At 55.4% G+C, this 18,137-nt stretch overlaps 5 protein-coding genes and 1 non-coding gene across 6 annotated transcripts; 4 read left to right on the top strand and 2 right to left on the bottom strand.

The window, feature by feature from the left end:
- Nucleotides 1-855: 855 nt before the first annotated feature.
- Nucleotides 856-1,836, top strand: CONPUDRAFT_30723 (uncharacterized protein; the record flags this gene model as incomplete). Its single annotated transcript, XM_007770775.1, has 2 exons — nucleotides 856-1,448; nucleotides 1,497-1,836. Coding segments are annotated over 2 exons (933 nt in total), but the record flags the coding sequence as incomplete, so codon positions are not given.
- A 1,166-nt stretch (nucleotides 1,837-3,002) lies between these two features.
- On the top strand, nucleotides 3,003-4,440 carry CONPUDRAFT_154796 (uncharacterized protein; the record flags this gene model as incomplete). Its single annotated transcript, XM_007771462.1, has 4 exons — nucleotides 3,003-3,073; nucleotides 3,122-3,382; nucleotides 3,430-3,938; nucleotides 3,989-4,440. The coding sequence occupies 4 exons, from the start codon at nucleotides 3,003-3,005 to the stop codon at nucleotides 4,438-4,440; spliced, it is 1,293 nt and encodes a 430-aa protein (XP_007769652.1).
- A 152-nt stretch (nucleotides 4,441-4,592) lies between these two features.
- Nucleotides 4,593-6,621, top strand: CONPUDRAFT_154797 (uncharacterized protein; the record flags this gene model as incomplete). The annotated part of the gene is made up of 5 exons (XM_007771463.1): nucleotides 4,593-4,947; nucleotides 5,000-5,217; nucleotides 5,271-5,463; nucleotides 5,518-5,859; nucleotides 5,909-6,621. The coding sequence occupies 5 exons, from the start codon at nucleotides 4,593-4,595 to the stop codon at nucleotides 6,619-6,621; spliced, it is 1,821 nt and encodes a 606-aa protein (XP_007769653.1).
- A 3,153-nt stretch (nucleotides 6,622-9,774) lies between these two features.
- Nucleotides 9,775-9,857, bottom strand: CONPUDRAFT_t65. The gene has a single exon. It is a non-coding gene; the product is annotated as a tRNA-Gln (tRNA).
- Nucleotides 9,858-10,511: 654 nt separating this feature from the next.
- Nucleotides 10,512-15,294, top strand: CONPUDRAFT_57659 (aminophospholipid-transporting P-type ATPase; the record flags this gene model as incomplete). The annotated part of the gene is made up of 15 exons (XM_007770871.1): nucleotides 10,512-11,039; nucleotides 11,146-11,354; nucleotides 11,504-11,658; nucleotides 11,765-12,012; nucleotides 12,084-12,141; nucleotides 12,251-12,689; nucleotides 12,756-12,891; nucleotides 12,967-13,446; nucleotides 13,532-13,969; nucleotides 14,032-14,146; nucleotides 14,204-14,624; nucleotides 14,677-14,702; nucleotides 14,756-14,939; nucleotides 14,992-15,081; nucleotides 15,144-15,294. The coding sequence occupies 15 exons, from the start codon at nucleotides 10,512-10,514 to the stop codon at nucleotides 15,292-15,294; spliced, it is 3,678 nt and encodes a 1,225-aa protein (XP_007769061.1).
- Nucleotides 15,295-15,829: 535 nt separating this feature from the next.
- CONPUDRAFT_144721 (acid protease) lies at nucleotides 15,830-17,482 on the bottom strand. Its single transcript, XM_007771464.1, has 3 exons — nucleotides 17,046-17,482; nucleotides 16,439-16,982; nucleotides 15,830-16,373 (listed from the first exon to the last, which is right to left on the bottom strand). Exons 1-3 carry the CDS (start codon nucleotides 17,288-17,290, stop codon nucleotides 16,044-16,046), a joined length of 1,119 nt encoding a protein of 372 aa, XP_007769654.1. The 5' UTR covers nucleotides 17,291-17,482; the 3' UTR covers nucleotides 15,830-16,043.
- Between the last annotated feature and the right edge of the window lie 655 nt (nucleotides 17,483-18,137).

Here is an 18,137-nt window from a genome sequence, read left to right on the forward strand (position 1 = left end):
AGACTCTCTCAGCCGCCGAAGCTCTCGTATCTGCCGGCTACGTTGGGGCTACGCCCACGGATCCGTCTGTCGCCTTCTCCATCCGCACCTTGGAACTGTATCGACGCCTGCGTTTACGCAAGGCGTCGCTCAGTGTCGAAGCATTCGCCAAGGTTGTATGTGACCTCTATAGGGTGCGTATATCGGATGCATCCCTCGCGCATCAGCTAACCTTTGCTTAGTGGGCTTATCATCGGCGCTACCGAACAGCTCTTGCGGGCGCATTTGACACTTACCTCATGATTCGCCGCCATGTCGATCAGCAAGTTGACAAGGCTCTCGGTCGCGACGAAGACAGCTGGCGGGTGTTGTATGGCTGCCCGCCATGTGGCTATGAGGTGAATGTCTTATAGATTATCTGTTGCACCGGTCACTAACTATCTCTCAGCTGGAGGGCGAGCCTGAGCTCAAGTACCGCCGCATGTTCGTGATGGACGGCAACAATTCGCTCTCGCGTATGGCGGCTTTCGGGAACCGACAAACCGGTGACATCAGGAACTTCTCAAGCGACTACTTCCTCGACCCTGACTACGTGAACCAATTCGCGGGCGAAGTCTCTAAGCCGCCCAAGCTTCCGGCGGACGGTGTTCTGCTGTCCGATGACGAGGCTTCCTGCACTGCCAACTGGAAAGCTGCGGCTGTCGACGCTAAGAAGCGCAGCTGGGGCATCTTCGACGAGACTGGGGTCTTTGTAAGCGTATGTCGCCACGGAATGGTCCAGTGGATCATTGATATGGTACGCAGTGGCGAGCTGTATGTATAGTATACTGTGTTGGACATTTAGTGTTGTAAACTAATTGTACTCTGGAATGTAGTTTCAAATACCCCTTAGCGACTGTTAGCAAGGCCCTCGACATCCTCGGCGATCGGTTGTTGATCGCTTATGACGTCGGCTGCAATCTCGGCACCACTATCTCCCACAGCTCCCTGGCTCCTCGATTCCGAAAATCCCTATCCCGCATGTGTGTCGACGCATTCCACGGCTACACGCACAACTACGGCTGTCAAGATAAGAATCACCCTAGTATTCTTCAAGGCGCGGGTCTCGAGACCTTTGGTGTCCTGGAGCGCATATTCAGCCAGTCGAACAACCTTGCTCCGGTCGTACGTTACGCGTCGGCGTTTAATCGGCGCTTGTACATCAACATGTTCTTTATTCAATGGGATGAAGATCGGTACCTGAATCTCGGGTCCAGCCTTCATCGAAGCTATCTCCACACTATTAAGGCCCTAGATTCCGACAGCATGGCTCTAAACCAGGCCAAGGTTTCCCTTAGCATCTCTGACGACGACATCAAGACCTGGACTCAAGAACAAAGCCAGTACCTCAAAACTATCGGCCAGGAGACCGAGTACGACATTCATTCCGTCACGTATGTAGGTCTACTCCAGGATCTTCGGATAGCCTGGTAAGCCTCCCCCCTTCACTGTGTTCTCGCCCTCTGACCTTTGTGTAGGGAGCAGTCCGGGCGGTGCAAGGACGCGTATATGGACTCGATTCCAGAGGACTACACCCTGCCCTCTTCCACCCCCGCAAAAGCGGCCGCGTCTCTGAGCAACCGCAACGTAGCAACATCACAAACGCTCACCCTCGAATCGGCTATGCGCCGCGCCTCGGAGCATTATGACAGCTTACTCACCGACGTCTTGGCGATGGAGGAGAAGATGGGGATCACCAAACGATGGCAGCCCGCCGATGCCGCGTTCATCCACGCCGCAGAATATGTCAGCAAACGCAAGTATCACCGAGCCCTCAACAACCTTCAACGGTTGGTTGTACTGCGGTTACTCGAACTGCACAAGCTTAATCTCGGTAGAACCGGTGAGTTTCTCTTTATATTTGTTTTATTTTTGATTCTAACAACTTTGTGCTCAGCTTATGACATGCGCAGGCATCTCGGCAAGTCGCTTCAGACGCGCTGCAAGGCTGTTCGGAAAGCGGTCGCCGAGTACAACATGACCGCCAAGGATGTCGGGAAACCTCAGCTCGACTGGGCAAAGGTATCGAACTACTCTTTCATTGAAGAGTTTACCTTATTGCAGGAGACTCGCGACGACATTCGCTCGAAACGCTGGACTACACCCGCCGTCAGAGAAGTCATCAAACTGTCTCATCGTGTCGAGCGTGCGCGGGAGGAGGTCATCAGGCTCAATGTCGAAGTCCGGCGACTGTATACTTTCATCTGTGATGAAGAGCGCGCCTTCCCATCTCTTCTTGCCGAGCTGAAGGCAGCGTGCAACCCCACCTATGGCGCCGTGGCAGAGTTCTGTGATCGCCGTCGCCGCTTGAACGCCTCCATCAAGAAGCACCTACATGATATCTTCGCGCTTAGTAGTTATTCGGGGTCGCGTGAGGCTGGGGTTCGTAAAGGCTCTCGCACTGGCACACCCACTGCCTTCCCATTGGTGCCAGAATCAGTACATACGTATGATAACGAACCACCCTCAGCAGACGATGACGACGACGACAACGAAATGGAGGCGGATGAGCAGGGGATCGAGGAGACGGCGGGACTTGTTGATTACCTCTCGAACCTTACTGTTGATGAACTTACTGTCCGTGATTAGCATTTAATTTTGTAACAATACATGGCAACTTTGAATGCACGCGAAGAACCAGAAGGCTCATGATCAGAAGATTCAATACAACGTGGGGTCATGGAATACAAGAAGTGTTTGATTAAGTCACAAGACGATGGGAAGTGCGGCCATATGTGATGGGCGCAGTTGAACTCGCAAACGCGCCGCGTGTTGGGATCCAGTCCTTATCGCATCAAAATCCATCTGCGCGCGACTCACGCTGATCCTCTGTTCACCACAACTCTTTGTCTCCCCCTCCCTTTCTTTTGACGTACTCTATCTTCATTTCATCTCTCTTTCTCTCTCTCTCTCTTCGCTTTTCTCTGCTCTCTTGTTGTCTGTCTTGCTTTCGTTTAACCTCGCTTTCAGTACATACTTCTACTATGCCATCCAACCACTGCTTTGTCCTTCGAGGCGACCGCACTGCAAACGGCTTCATTGCCAGTCGTCGAGAGTACGTGAATACATCTCTCTACATCCCCACTCTTACTCATCTTTGTAGTCGGCCCTTCATCGCTTCCAGCAACAGGTCACCGCCCTTTCCCCTAGCAATCTACTACCCGGACCAAGAGTACAACAATGCTCTCCACATCATCCAGTCCGTCGCTTTGTCCCTCCACGAGCCCAGGCCGAACGGTGAAACTGCAATCGCATTCATAGAGGCCCTGCGGGAACGGCGTGAGCTGGAGGGCACCAGTCTGTACACAAAGACGGGCTTCTATCCAGTGGTGTATGGAAAACACGTTGGCGTTTACTTCTCATGGTGCGTAGCTATTTTCTACTGTTTTTCTATCCGGCTCATTCTAGCAGGGATGATGTTGAGGACGAGGTCAACGGCCGCGGCCGTCCCCGGCGGTTCCAGCATGTCCGCACCATCCGTGATGCTTTGGTCTACATGATCACAAAGGGCGCATCTGCGTCAGTTTACGACCTCTTAAGACACACCAACGTCCCTCTCCCTCCTTGCGACATCCCGCCCGACATCTCCCCTGCCCGTCGCAACGTCTCTGTTGCTTCTTCAAGCGGGCGAACTACGCGTCATGCCCCATCCCGTGCAGAAAGCTCTCATTCCCATCATTTGCAGCAATCTCTTCCGTCCGCGACGTCTCGCCATTCGACATCTCATCGTTCTGTTGCGCCTCTTCTCCCGCCTGTGCCTCTCCTGCCTTTGCCTCTCCCGCCTGTGCCTCTCCCGCCTGTGCCTCTCCCGCCTGTCGCATCGGGCTCTGCTTTGCGCAAGTCCAAGACTAAGCGCCCGGCACCAGTTACTCCGGTCAAGATGTCTGCATCAACAAGCCGTCAGACTCCCAGCAACGATCGTACGTTCGTTTACCTTCGTCAAGTATATCCCTTCACTCATTCTTACCAGCTCGCGAGGATCCCGCGGTCCAGCACGTACAAGAGTGGCTTTGCTCAACGACTCTGAGCAGCCCTTTCTCCACGCTCTCATCTATCAACACCGGTTCGGAGGATGCACCTTACTGCTATCGACGAACACTCGCTGGCATCATCGACAGTGTCTATGACGCAGCCGAACTCGAAGAGCAGGCGAACATGGACCCCCCTACTGAGGATCTTCTCGGGTCTGCCGCTTATTGTTACTTTGCGACTCACGGTTTTCTTCCAGGGGCTGTCTGGACAGCTTACAACACGTTCAAGGTGTCCTGGAGCAAGGCCCACTTCATCGCTGAGCTCAACAGCAAAGGCGCGGCCGAGCTTGAAGCCGCATACATGTTCGACCTTCTCTCCGGTCGCTGGCAAGAGATAGACCGCCTGGCTGAAGCCGGCCTCGATGTCGAGGAGGAGGAGGAGGAGCATTGACAGGGGCGTCGCACGGATATGTCTTTCGTCATTGTTCTGTTGCCTGACTACGATTACTCATTCATCATGTATCATATTCCCACCGTCGCTGTGTCAATTCATTCGCTCGGCTAGCACTTTTTTCCCTACGTCTTCTGTTACCACTACGCGCCATGGTTGAACACCAGCAGCTGAGATACTCCAAGACCCTGCTCAAGAAGGCGTACAAGGGCACGCGCGGACCCACTCGCCGACGCTTTGCCGCACCCCGTATCCCGAAGACCCCCGGCGAACGCGCCACCCTCAAAGCTCAACGCTTTGCTCGCAGACAAGACCTGAACGCGGACTTGAAGGACGCTCAGAAACAAGTCATGGAGATGGCCATCCAGCTACAACAGAAGTACCGCGGCCACAGCGTGGAGTGGTACTTCGAGGCTATCTTGCAGCAAGCTCGGGCCGACGGCAAGAAACGCGCGCCAAACAACTGGAACGCGTTCTTACACGTGAAGACGCGTGAGCTAAACGACGGTAAGTAGACTCTTACCTGTTTCCTTCGCGTAATTTTCTAATATTTTTATAGCTCTGCCAGAGGGCGAGAGGAGGTTAACAGCCAGCGAACGAGCTGCAGAGCTCAAGGTCATCTGGAACAAGATCCCCGAGAGCGAACGCGCCGAGTTTGCCAAGGAGATGGTTGAGGACCTCGAGAAATTCCGGGAGAACAAGGACGACGCAGTCCATAACTTCTCGCTCATGTCATATCACGACGCACACTCCACGCTCAAGAGCTGTGCCGACGAGGTAGTATTTTATCATATTTATTTCCCTTCGAGCGCTGACGTGTTCACTTCTAGCTTAATCGTATGGCTGGTCGTACAGATACGCGTGTCATGTTAATGGCCGTACGCAGCGACAACGAGCATGTCCTCACCCCTTATTTCTATGCTTCCGACATCTCCCTTGCCACCTATTTCCACGCCTTAACTCGCTACACCCCTCACGAATTCCTTGCGAAGCTGGAGTCTTGCACGATCTCGGGACTCATAGGTAAGTATTCCAGTTGTACTGCGACCGGATAATAACTGACGTTGACTACTGTAGGCCTCATTCACAATGCCAAGGACGAGTTTGTGATGTTGAAGAAGGAAGTCGTCCTCGAAATACTCATCAAGCTTCGCAAGGCAACTAACTACCAGTGGAATCGTACCCCGTACCTCCACTTCGACGACGCGGTAACTTATAAGTATGGGGTGGTCGTCGAGAACTGGCCCCTCAAGACGTTCGCGTCCCCGTCCTCCGTCACAAACCTGCCGGAGTTGAAGGTCCTCCTCAGCGCGTGGGAGACGAAGACGACGTCCTTCCGGAAGATGTCCGACGAGGAGTGGGCGGAATGGCGTACGAAGCATGAGCTCAAGAGGATGCAGGAGATGAATATGGCGATAGGTGAGTCCTGCAGACATGTTGCTTTACTACTCTTACTGACTTGTAGTAGATTCTGTGCAGACCTCTGCGTCTACGCCCTCGCAGCCCGGCTCTCCCTCCCACCCTGCCGCCTCCGAAATCGCGCCCTCCCAGTCCTCCCCTTCCGAAGTTGCGCCCTCTCAGCCCACGCCCTCGCAGGCCGCCTTCCTCCCGGTCGCCTACCCGCCCACTGCTTACCCATCGCCCGCTGCCCAATCACTCCCTAGCCCCTGGGGCCCCGCCTCTACCCCTGCCGCTGCCGAGTCGACGCTGCAGTTCGTCATGAGCGACCCCAACGGCAAAGCGATCCGGCAACCGCGCGCTAAGCCGCCTCGCAAATCCAAGAAGAAGGCTACACCTTCCCATGGATCTCAGGCAGTGGGTGCAGCTACCGTGGGCGAGGCGTTGGTCCCCGCAGCCTCCCAGGGGCTTCAAACGAACACCCTGGCCGTTCCGCAAGCCGCGCACCAGGTGTACGGGCAGACCTTCGAACATGCCCTCTCTTCCGGTGTTCGACAGGACGTCAGCTACAGCTACGACATGCCCCTTGGTCAGCAGGACTTCAGCCAGCATTCCCTCAGCGCTGAGCTGCTCAACGTCGGCGGCGCTTTCAACTACCCCGGTCAGCAGGGTAATATCTTGGGTAATTCTTCTGGTATGCTCGATTTTACTATGTCTAGTACTAATTCCTTCAATGTTATTGGTAATAATAATCAGTCTATTCAATACGATCATAGTTTGTAGCATCTTCCATAGTATTTTGTATATTATAGTCATACTAGAGCACTATGAACGCGTAATAAAGCCTTGTTGAAGTTTCGACGCGTCTGTCACGTGCTGAATGAACGCGTGTTGAAACGTTGATGTGCAAATGGATTACCCACACTCCGGCTCTCGGCCCTGATCGGTTCCTGTTCCGACACGTGTACCTCGGCAGAACCTTTATCCGCAGTTCCGGCCGATTCCCCGCAACACCACTGCAAAATCTGCTAAGTCCCTTGCTCACGTGGTCTGTTTCTCTGCATTCCACCCTCTTATACGTGTCAATACAACCCTATTTACAATGAAAGCAATCTATTACTATATACAACTACGTACAAGAAAACCCGGGCTCTCACGGACCGCGGGAAGGGGAGATACAGCTGACCATTGTCAAGGGCAGCGAGCAGAGGGAGCGGGAAACGTCATAAACGACGTGGGAGCAGAAGCGGGGGTATGTCGGGACGGGGAATCGGGGGCGGAGGGCGGGAATAGGTCTCCTGGCCTAGAGTTGCCACCGGACATTGCCGGCAGTGACGTGGTACCTTGGGGAACGGAGACGACGGCGGAAAAGGAAATAGAATGGTATTTGCTGCTTATAGTAGAAACCGCAGGAAATACCTGCGGTGTCGAGGATACGTGGATACAATAGCTAACTAGCCGGGCACGGCAGTATTAACTCCCCGCTAATAAGGTTATCTCCGTGTGAGGAACAGGTGAGATACCGGCCTCAGCTTAATTCCCTCGAGAAAAGTGGGCTGAACCTCGACATAACTGGGGCGGACACGGTGAAGGTGAACGGCTTGAAGGGTAAAAAGAGTATTACTATACGATTCAAGAACACGATACACTACTATGACTAGGTAGCGTAAGCCGTTACATCCAATTGATCTTCTCCATTGCATTCTTTCCGACAGCTATTGACCTGTAAGACTTGCTCCGATAGTCGGTGAGGTACCTGTTGACGACGTCGGAGCGCGATATAAATCCGGTTGGTGAGATACACGCTGAGTCAACTTTGATAAGTTCTATCATCGGACGACGGTAATGATGAATGGTTATGGGCGTATAGGACATAAGAGGTATCGAATGTGAGTTATGATCCGCGTCAGAGTCAGGACGGAAAACAACTGGAGATGGTTCATGAGAAGGAAGCACACACCCGAAGAGTGTTAGTCAACAGGGGCTCGTATAAATGAATTCTCCTTGAATCGTCCCATTTTGACACGCTAACTCTGTAGATCAGCTAGTCGCAACACCGCTGCAAGTCCAGTAACGTCCATCGCCCGATTTAATTTTTAGCTTAGAGAACGCTATCACCGTGAGTACGACGTCCAGTAAACCCAGGATAGCTCTCGATACCGCCACATTAGGAGGTGTTTGCGAAAGTACGAACAAAACCGACCTGAGACCTATATCGAGATGAGTCGAATAAGCCAGTCGCGAGACAAACTGTGCCTGCTTACCTATCGGAGAGTCGCTTGAACCCACCGTATGTTATCGATGATGGTAGATACTCACAGGCGCCTGTCATTTGGGAATCTGTGTTCCGAGACGGGTGTCTGAAATCGAGTACGAAACGAGCGTGTATGAGCCCATCAAGAACGGGGTGTCAAATGCAAAGGTGGACGCGCGTACCACGAATGGAAAGCCGAGAGAACCTGCGGAGAGAACATCGTCGATCTGGAGAAGGTATAGCAGAAATAATAATTTAACATCAGAAATCTTACCGATTAAAACTAGACAGGCGCGAAGTCGTCACCGTGTCGCAGTGTCAGATGCGCTCGCTGGAACAGGTACATGTGAGACGAGCCAGCAACAGCAGATAGAAAGAGAAGGATGTAATAATTGGTAGACAGACATATGAGCAGGATTCAGAGTACCATCAGTAAGTCCAATACGCTAGCTGGAGCGCCGAGTTGGAGTTCAATTGGAGACGAGACGAGAGGTTCGCGAACGAGCAACATTAGAACATCAGCGAATAGACACGGCAATCATAGGAGGTGCACGCAAGGGGATGAATGGTCAGTGCGACACTGGTGAGCTAAAATTCACCGAGGGTTAAGTACGGTACAGGAGAGCTATTTATGCATGTTTAGCGTCACTGCGAAACGATGAGGAACCAAAGGTTGAATAGGGGGGAAGAGCGTACGGTCGATGCGTGTGTGCAGCGAGAACAAGGAAAAGAAGGGAGCATGTAGACGCTTTGCCACAGACAAGGCGTAGGGGAGCTGGGGAGCATCCAGGTCGACGAGGCTGTATAAGTGTGCGTCTAGATGCTCCCGTAGACATTCCTTACAAAACCAATGACGAGAAAGGAGGAAATAGAGATCGGTGCCATGAGGATGTGAGGAAGATTCGCTGGCGCAAGGCTGCAGCACATTGGGCAGGGCGGTATGGGACCGTGCCGTATTCCAGACGTAACCACCGAGTACAAGCAAGATGCTGCAAGGGAGAGCTGGAAGCTCTTCCAAAAACCAGACTCTCTTCACCTTTAAGCCCAGGACGAGGAGTTAAAGGGAAGGGTACGAAGGCGGAAAGGAGACGGAGACTGGGTATGGTGACAGCTTTCGCTCATTGTAACGTGTAGCAGGACTCGCATTAGAAAAGCATCAGGACTCCACTTGACGAGGATGCGGGCGCCGCGAAGTTGCCGTCCGCCGCCGAGGCCGTTCGATGATGCGTACGTACCCTCCCCACCCGTACCTACGAGCGTCTGAGCAAACATAAGTGTAGAGACCATGGCCGTCATTCCAGTAGTTTCTAGACGGTACGACTCACCAAACTCGCCCGTACTATGCTCCCACAATGAACTGGTGTAGTGCTTCGAGCATGGCATCTAACCACCGAACAGTACGTCTCCGCCCCAGGGCGCCCTTCAGCTTGCTACGTAGAGCCGGACTTCTCTCTCTCGGTTCGTAACTAGCAGTGGGCCTATCTTCTCATGTCGTGGGTTGGTTACGCGTCGACGTCCATGGGGACCTCTGGGAACATTGAGGAAGCAAGGAGGCGAGGGTCGCCGCGAAGATGAGCGTGAAGCGCATACGCTGCAAAAAGAAATGATGGGCAGGATGCAAGCGCTTGAGGGCGGGGACTGTCGTGGCCCGTCAATGTAAAAAGACGTCGATCAACATCAGAAGGTGCTACCAGGGTTCGAACCTGGGTTCCGGGAAGATGTTCAGAGTCAAAATCCCGAGTGATAACCACTACACTATAGCACCGTGGCTGCGCCTTCCTCACCCATTATCAATACCAGAAGGCACCCCGGACACCGCGACGCTCCTTTCGATTGGCTTGGCCGCTATTTTTGTCCTGAGCCTAGCCTGAGAGGGCCGCAGTTGCTCGCCGACACAAAACACAACGGCAACAGCAAACACAACGACCACAACATACGCAATAACCAGGCAACATCCTCGATATATGCGCCCTCTATCCTGCCTCTTCCCATAATCATCATCACCAGATACTGCGCAGGACAGCCAGACAGGTCCATCATTACACCCTCCATCTATTCTCCCTCGCCCCCTAGCCTCGTCTTCAAGACCTGACGACCACGCCTACCCCAAACCTCCTTCTCCCATTAGGACCCAACCGTCCTTTTCTGTATCACCATGGACGACTTTGCCAACCTCGTCAACCGCGCCAACCCCGCAACCTCAGAGTACCGCCAAGCCAGCAACGGCTACCCTCCCCACCCCTCCCACCATCCTTCCTCTCAGCCTCACACCCAGCAACCTGACCTCATGGACCCCTTCTTCGACGACGATGACGAGCCCGACACCTCCGGCTTCGGCGGTATGGCCATGGGCAACACCAGCGGCCCGTACAGCCAACCACGCCTCGCGCCCGACTCGGCTTTCGGGTCTCGTATGCCGATGCAGAGCCAGGATAGCGGTCTCCCGTTCGCGCATGCAGGTGCTGCACCCGCCGGCCTTGGACCGTCGCAGGTGTCGCTCCCTGGCACCGGTGTACCACAAGGCTGGTCGTTCGACGATGATCTCCCAGGACACACTCCCCCTCGACCCGCACCATCAGCCTCGTCCTCGTCCTCGAAACCTCGGAGAAAGCGTGCACCGCGCCAATGGCGCTTTCCCTGGGAAAAAGAAGTGCAGCTCGAGGGCGAGCGGCGCATCGCGCTCAGCACCAACATTCCCGGCTCCGGAGATCCAGATGCAAATGGGGAGTTTAGGGGCAACGCGGTGTCGACGAGCAAGTTCAACGCGGCGACGTTTGTGCCCAAGTTTCTGCTGGAGCAGTTCAGCAAGTACGCGAACCTGTTCTTTCTGTTTACGGCGTGCATACAGCAGATACCGGGTGTGTCGCCTACGAATCGGTGGACGACGATTGTGCCGCTTGCGGCTGTGTTGGCGGCGAGTGCGTTTAAGGAGCTGCAGGAGGATCTCGTACGTCTGCTCCCTTTCCCTGTCCGTTTCTTCTGTTCTGGGTCGCTGATCTGTCCCCTCCTCTTCTTACCGCACTCTCCTCCGAACGACACCGCTGGTGCCATAGAAACGCCATCAATCCGACGCAGAGCTCAACGCGCGCCTCGCAGAGGTTCTGACGAGCGGGAACCAGTTCACGCCGCGCAAGTGGAAGAACATCCGTGTCGGCGACGTCGTGCGCGTCAATGCAGACGACTTTATACCCGCCGATCTTATCTTGCTGGCGAGCTCGGAGCCTGAGGGGCTGTGTTATATCGAGACGAGCAATTTGGATGGGTGAGTGGTGAAGTTTGGATGGTGTGCTAGTGGATGGAGCTGATTGATATTGCTTTCAAAATCTATCCTGCGCGTACACTCGCCCATCCATTCACACACTCGGCCCAACCTTGGCTCGATCTTTACTGCCGTGCTTTACTGCCGTGCAGCGAGACTAACCTCAAGATCAAGCAGGCCTCACCGCACACCGCGCAGCTCACGACCCCAGGCGCGGTTTCCGGCCTCCGTGGCACGCTCAGGTCGGAGCAGCCAAACAACGCGTTGTACACATTCGAAGGCACACTCGAGCTGCTTTCCTCCACCGGTACGTCTTCCCCTCCCCTCCCCCGTCGCTGCTCCCACTCCCTCTCCCCCCTCGCACCGCGCGGACGCTCATGCTCATGCTCACAAACACACATTTTCGCGCACAGGCACAGCGCACCAAGTCCCCCTCGGGCCAGACCAGATGCTCCTGCGCGGCGCACAGCTGCGCAACACGGCGTGGGTGTACGGGCTCGCGGTGTTCACGGGGCACGAGACGAAGCTGATGCGGAACGCGACGGCGGCGCCGATCAAGCGCACGGCGGTGGAGAAGCAGGTGAACGTGCAGATTGTGTTTCTGTTTGTGTTTTTGCTGGCGTTGAGTGTGGGGAGTACGATTGGGGCGAGTATTAATACGGTGAGTCGCTTTTGCTTTTTGGGGGGTGAGAGGAGTAGAGGGAGAGGGATGCTGATGTGGGTTTTTGGTAGTGGTTTCTGTCGAGTCAGCAGTGGTATTTGCCGCAGAATGTGTCGTTTGGTGGGAAGGGTGCGTGGAGTTTTATCTGTTTACTTGATTCTGGCTGACGTCGTGTTTTACAGCCAAGAGCTTCATCGAAGGTGCACCCCACCCTTTCCCCTTCCCTTCCTCCCCTGAGCTCACACGACCCGCGCAGACATTCTGACGTTCATCATCCTGTACAACAACCTCATCCCGATCTCGCTCATCGTCACGATGGAAGTCGCCAAGTTCTGGCAGGCGCAGCTGATCAACGCCGATCTGGACATGTACTACGCGCCGACGGACACGCCCGCGCTGTGCCGCACGTCGTCGCTCGTCGAGGAGCTCGGGCAGATTGAGTTTGTGTTTAGCGATAAGACGGGGACGCTCACGTGTAATGAGATGGAGTTCAAGGCGTGCTGCGTGGGCGGTGTGCCGTACGGGGACGGCGATGCTGCTGCTGCTGCTGGCGGTGGTGCGGAGGGGAATCTGTTTGAGGGAGAGGGCGAGGGGAAGGAGGCGTGGAAGAGTCTGGAGACGCTGAGGGCGTTCGCGGCGAGTGCGGGGCCGGGTGGGGCGGGGGGCGCTACGGATCCGTTCTTTGATCCGGGGTCGGGGAGCATGGGTGGGGGGAAGGGCGGGAAGGAGGCGGAGAATGCGAGGGAGTTTTTGACGCTGTTGGCGGTGTGTCATACGGTTATTCCGGAGGTGAAGGATGGGAAGACGGTGTTTCAGGCGAGTAGTCCGGATGAGGCGGCGTTGGTTGCGGGGGCGGAGATGTTGGGGTATCGGTTCCATGTGCGTCCTTCCTTCCTCGTGTCTTTCCACCTACAATTTGAATGCGGGCGTGTTGATGAGAGTGGTGTTTGGTAGACGCGCAAGCCGAAGAGCGTGTTCGTGGACATCAACGGCGCCGACAGCGAATACGAGATTCTGAACGTCTGCGAATTCAACTCGACGCGCAAACGCATGTCCGTCCTCGTGCGCACGCCCTCTGGCGCTGTCAAGCTGTACTGCAAGGGCGCGGACACCGTGATCCTCGAGCGGCTCTCGGCCGCGTCCTCGGCCGCGCCGGCCACCGCGCGCACGCTCGCGCACCTGGAGGAGTACGCGACGGAGGGCCTGCGGACGCTGTGCATTGCGAGCAGGGATGTGCCCGGGCCGGAGTACGAGCAGTGGGCGAAGATCCATGCGCAGGCGGCGCAGACGATCAATGGGCGAGGGGACGCGCTGGATGCGGCGGCGGAGCTGATTGAGAAGGAGATGACGTTGCTTGGGGCGACGGCGATTGAGGATAAGCTGCAGGAGGGTGTGCCGGATTGTATACATACGTTGCAGATGGCGGGGATCAAGGTGCGTTATTTTCGCTTGCTGTTGCTGGCGTGTCCATGGGCTAAAGGATGGTGTGGTGGTGGTGGTGATGCTTTGGGTGATGTAGATCTGGGTGCTCACGGGCGACCGGCAAGAGACGGCGATCAATATCGGCATGTCGTGTCGGCTGATCAGCGAGTCGATGAACCTCGTGATCGTGAACGAGGAGAACGCGCAGGACACGCGCGAGTTCCTCTCGAAGCGGCTGAGCGCGATCAAGGCGCAGCGCTCGTCGGCAACGGAGCCGGATGAAGATCTGGCGCTGATTATTGACGGCAAGTCGCTGGGCTTTGCGCTCGAGAAGGATATCAGCGGGACGTTCTTGGAGCTCGCGCTGTTGTGCAGGGCGGTGGTGTGTTGTCGTGTGAGTCCGCTGCAGAAGGCGCTGGTGGTGAAGCTGGTGAAGAAGAACGAGAAGGCGCTGTTGCTTGCGATTGGGGACGGGGCGAATGACGTGAGTATGATTCAGGCGGCGCATGTGGGAGTCGGGATATCGGGTGTCGAGGTGCGTCATTTTTGCGATATGTCTGTTTTACGGAGTGGTGGAGCTGAGGCATGGTGGGATAGGGTCTGCAAGCTGCGCGGTCGGCAGATATTGCGATTTCGCAGTTTAGGTATCTGAAGAAGCTGCTGCTGGTTCATGGCGCGTGGAGCTATCAGCGCTTGTCGAAGCTTATCCTATGTGCGTTTTCTCCATTCCTTGATTGCTCCTGTAACCCATCTCATTCGTGCTCGCCAGACTCGTTCTATAAGAACATCACGCTCTACATGACCCAGTTCTGGTATTCCTTCTTCAACAACTTCTCGGGACAGATCGCATACGAATCGTGGACAATCTCGTTTTACAACGTCGTCTTCACCCTCCTCCCGCCCTTCGTCATCGGCATCTTCGACCAGTTCGTCTCGGCGCGTATCCTTGACCGCTATCCGCAGCTGTACGCGCTCGGCCAGAAGAACGTGTTCTTCACGAAGACGGCGTTCTGGCTGTGGGTCGTCAACGCGCTGTACCACAGCTTGATACTGTTTGGGTTCTCGGTGATCCTGTTCTGGGGGGACCTGAAGCAGGCGAACGGGCTGGACTCGGGGCATTGGTTCTGGGGGACGATGTTGTATTTAACTGTGATGCTGACGGTGTTGGGGAAGGCGGCGCTTATTTCCGAGTGAGTTTATGTTCCTGTGACGCGCCGAGGTAGTTGTGCTGACGAGGCTTAGTGTCTGGACAAAGTATACTGTTGCTGGTACGTCCGCGTCTTCTCTGTTCCAACTACAAGTCTGACATAAATGTCTATAGCCATTCCCGGATCTTTCGCCTTTGCGATGGTCTCGCTACCTCTGTACGCACTCGTAGCACCCGCGATCGGTTTTTCGCTCGAGTACCAGGGACTTGTGCCCCGTCTCTGGGGTGACGCTATCTTTTACTTGACTCTCCTTCTCGTTCCGATCTTTTGCCTTTCGCGTGACTTTGTCTGGAAATAGTACGTCCCCCTCATAACGGCACGGTTTATTGGATGCTGACGCACGACTTAGCTATCGCCGGACATATCAGCCCGCGTCCTACCACATCGCGCAGGAGCTGCAGAAGTACAATATCCCTGATTATCGGCCTCGCCAGGAACAGTGCGTCTCGTCGTTAATCCCAAAAGTATCTATGTGTTGCTGAGCCAGCTTTTTGGTAACAGGTTCCAGAAGGCGATCAAAAAGGTGCGCGCGGTGCAGCGCATGCGGCGGAATCGCGGGTTCGCGTTCAGTCAGACGGAGAACTCGCGCCAGGACCAGACGCGGATGATCCGCGCGTACGATACGTCGAAGGCGCGGCCCACGGGCTACTAGGCATGTTGAGCTTGGTGACTGCCAGGTTCAGGTTCTGTTGTGGGGGGAGGTGAGGGCGAGAGGGATTGTGTTTTATGTTCTTTTTTCATTTTCACATAATAGTTGTTTGCTTACACTATGGTGCTGCGAGTGTGAGTGCGGACGTATGGGTGGATACCTGGACGGACCTCGGGCGAGTACTGGGTTTTTGTCTTACTTTATTATTTTCTCGTTTGCTGTTTTGTAGACTCGATGATAGAAGTGTTACTGCTTCATGCATGCTCTTATTATTGGTTAGTCGAAAGTGTTGGTGTGAGTAGATTTAAGGCAAGGGTGAGACGTACCAGGCCTACGGCATAGCAAAGCATGAGAGCCTGGGCATGCACCAATGGTCTTGGGCGACAGAGGGCTGTCGTGTGACCGAACTCGAATGATGATGAGATCGTTCATATTCTGAGTGACTAGATGGTATAGTTTATGCACTTGCCGACATGCCACAGTAGTAGATTCATTTGCTGTCGGAACAAAGAATACTGTAGCGCGACACAAAGAACGGTGCAGATCAAGATGGATTTTGACGAGGGCTAGAACACGATAACATCCATGTTAATATGAGCCAGTCGCGCTCCAGTTTAGTGATGATCTTGTCAGCATAAGTTACATTTATCGCCGTAACAATCGTCAGCCAATATGCAAAAGGTATCTTCCAAAAGCCCTTTTATATGTGCAACACGTCCAATCGAGTCAAATACATAAATTAACCTCATCTCTCATGCCTGGGGCGCCCACTGGATAGTGGCCGTCGCCTGGTTGAAGATGACGACGTTGCTGTTGAAGAACGCGTCGCCGACGAGGCCGCGGGTCGCCGAGTTCTCCTTGACGAACCACGTCGGGCACGTGCCGTCGCCGTTGTCGCCGTTGTACATGTTCGCGCCGGGGATGGTGCCGACGGCGCCGCCGGAGAAGTGGAACTCGAGGTCGGGGAGCTGCTGCCCGCACGGGACGGTCCAGCTCGAGCCGTCGCCGTTGACGTCTTTGGCGCCTGAGATCTGGGCGTAGTAGGCGCGCACGGCGTCGATGGGGCCGGAGGAGCCGGGTCCCTGTGATCAATGCGATGTTAGCGATCGGTGCGTTAGGGCCGTGGTGCGGAGAGAAGGGTACGCACTCCGGTGTCGAACACGATGTCGAACGTGCCGAGCGTGTTGCCGTTCGAGACGTACTGCACGCCCTCGGACGACCACGACGCGGGGTAGGTCGTCGTGTTGTCCGCCTGCAGCGTCGCGAGGTCGCCGGTGTACAGCGAGCTGTCGACCGTGCCGAACTCGATGAAGCCGCCGCCGCCGATCTTGAAGTTGGCGACGAAGACGGGCTGGTCGAGCTGCGGCTGGAGCGCCTCCATGAACGTCGGCTGCTGGTTCGGCTTCACGCTGTTGCCGCCCTGGAAGGCGAGGCCCATGATGCCGGACTGGAACGTGCCGGGCGAGACGCCGCTGAGGGTGTTGGCGACGCCGATGGGCATCGACTGCACGGTGGCCGTGCCGACGGAGAAGGTGTCGGTCCAGACGTCGCCGGAGACGCCGTTGCCGCCTTCGCCGTAGCCGATGTCGAAGGTGTAGCCCTGGAGCTGCGAGGCCGTCGAGGATTGGGTGGGGTCGTAGAGCTTCTGACCCGCGGTCTGGTCGGAGGAGACCTGAGGGCTGAGGAGCCACCTGCGTGAATGGTAGCAAGTGTGAGAAGCTGTAGAGCGAGCATGCGAGGATGGATGGACTTACAGGTCAGCGGACCCGGTGTCGAGAAGCACGGTGGCGTCCTGGCCACCTGCGGATACATCGGCGAGCCAGTAGCCGTTGAAGGTGACGCCATCCTGGCCGGTGCTGCGCGAGTTGAGCTTGCGCTGCTCACCGAGGACGTGCTTGACGCCGACCTTGAACGAACCAGGAGTGCGGGACTCGAGAAGGGGAGTAGCAAAGGCGGCGGGCGAGGCCAGCACGGCCGCAGCAAGGGTGGACCACTTCATAGTTGGAGGAAGAAGCAAGGGAATGGGTTGGAGAAGCCGGAGACGGAGGTATCAGAGTACTTATAGAAACGAGGCGCTGCACCATGTTTCCCCATCTCCCCAGAACCGAGGAGCACATAGGCGCCTGTGCAACCTGTTCAGCTTGCCAGCTGTCATTGAAAAGAAATCATGACAAGACAAGATGCCTTGTGGAAGGAGAGCAGGCCAGACGTGGCAGTCCACAGAGAGCGAGGATCCCTGTGCAGATCCTCACAGGAAAACACCACCTGCAGACTGAAACATGGCGAGGCATTGCAACGTATCTGATGCAGCCGCGTGGTTCATCAACGCTTCAGAAGTGTCACATGATCGTTTGTGTGGTGAGAGTCTCTGGCATGGGACGCACGGAGGATGGAGTGGCAGACGGTGTGTGACGGATGCGACAAGAGGTCGAAGAACGGTCCTACGACAGGGCGAGGACAGTTGTGAGGCACAACGACGCGGCCCCGCGAGATCGAGGAAGTCATGCGAAGTCTGTCGCGCCACGTCGTCAAGGTGGGGAGGAATGATGTCAGTCCATGCTGGCAACTGATGTCAAGCAACCAACGAGTATAGCCACCGTGTTCCAGCTACGACGGTACCAGTGCATAAGTCAAAGGAGAAAACGCAGACAATGGAAAGAAGGGAAGCTGTGCACCATGTTTCCTGCATCCCTGAGCTTCAACATCGTCCGCTGGAGAACTACACAGCGCTGTTCCTACTTCCTTGAAGCTGGAATATCCCGGATCGTACTATGTGTGCTGACTGTAGGAATCAACGGCGGCGCCAATATAGTCATGTATATGCGGGCTCTTATATTTCTGGGCTG

This window comes from Coniophora puteana, assembly GCF_000271625.1.
Source record: "Coniophora puteana RWD-64-598 SS2 unplaced genomic scaffold CONPUscaffold_7, whole genome shotgun sequence".
Classification (NCBI taxonomy): Eukaryota; Fungi; Basidiomycota; class Agaricomycetes; order Boletales; family Coniophoraceae; genus Coniophora; species Coniophora puteana.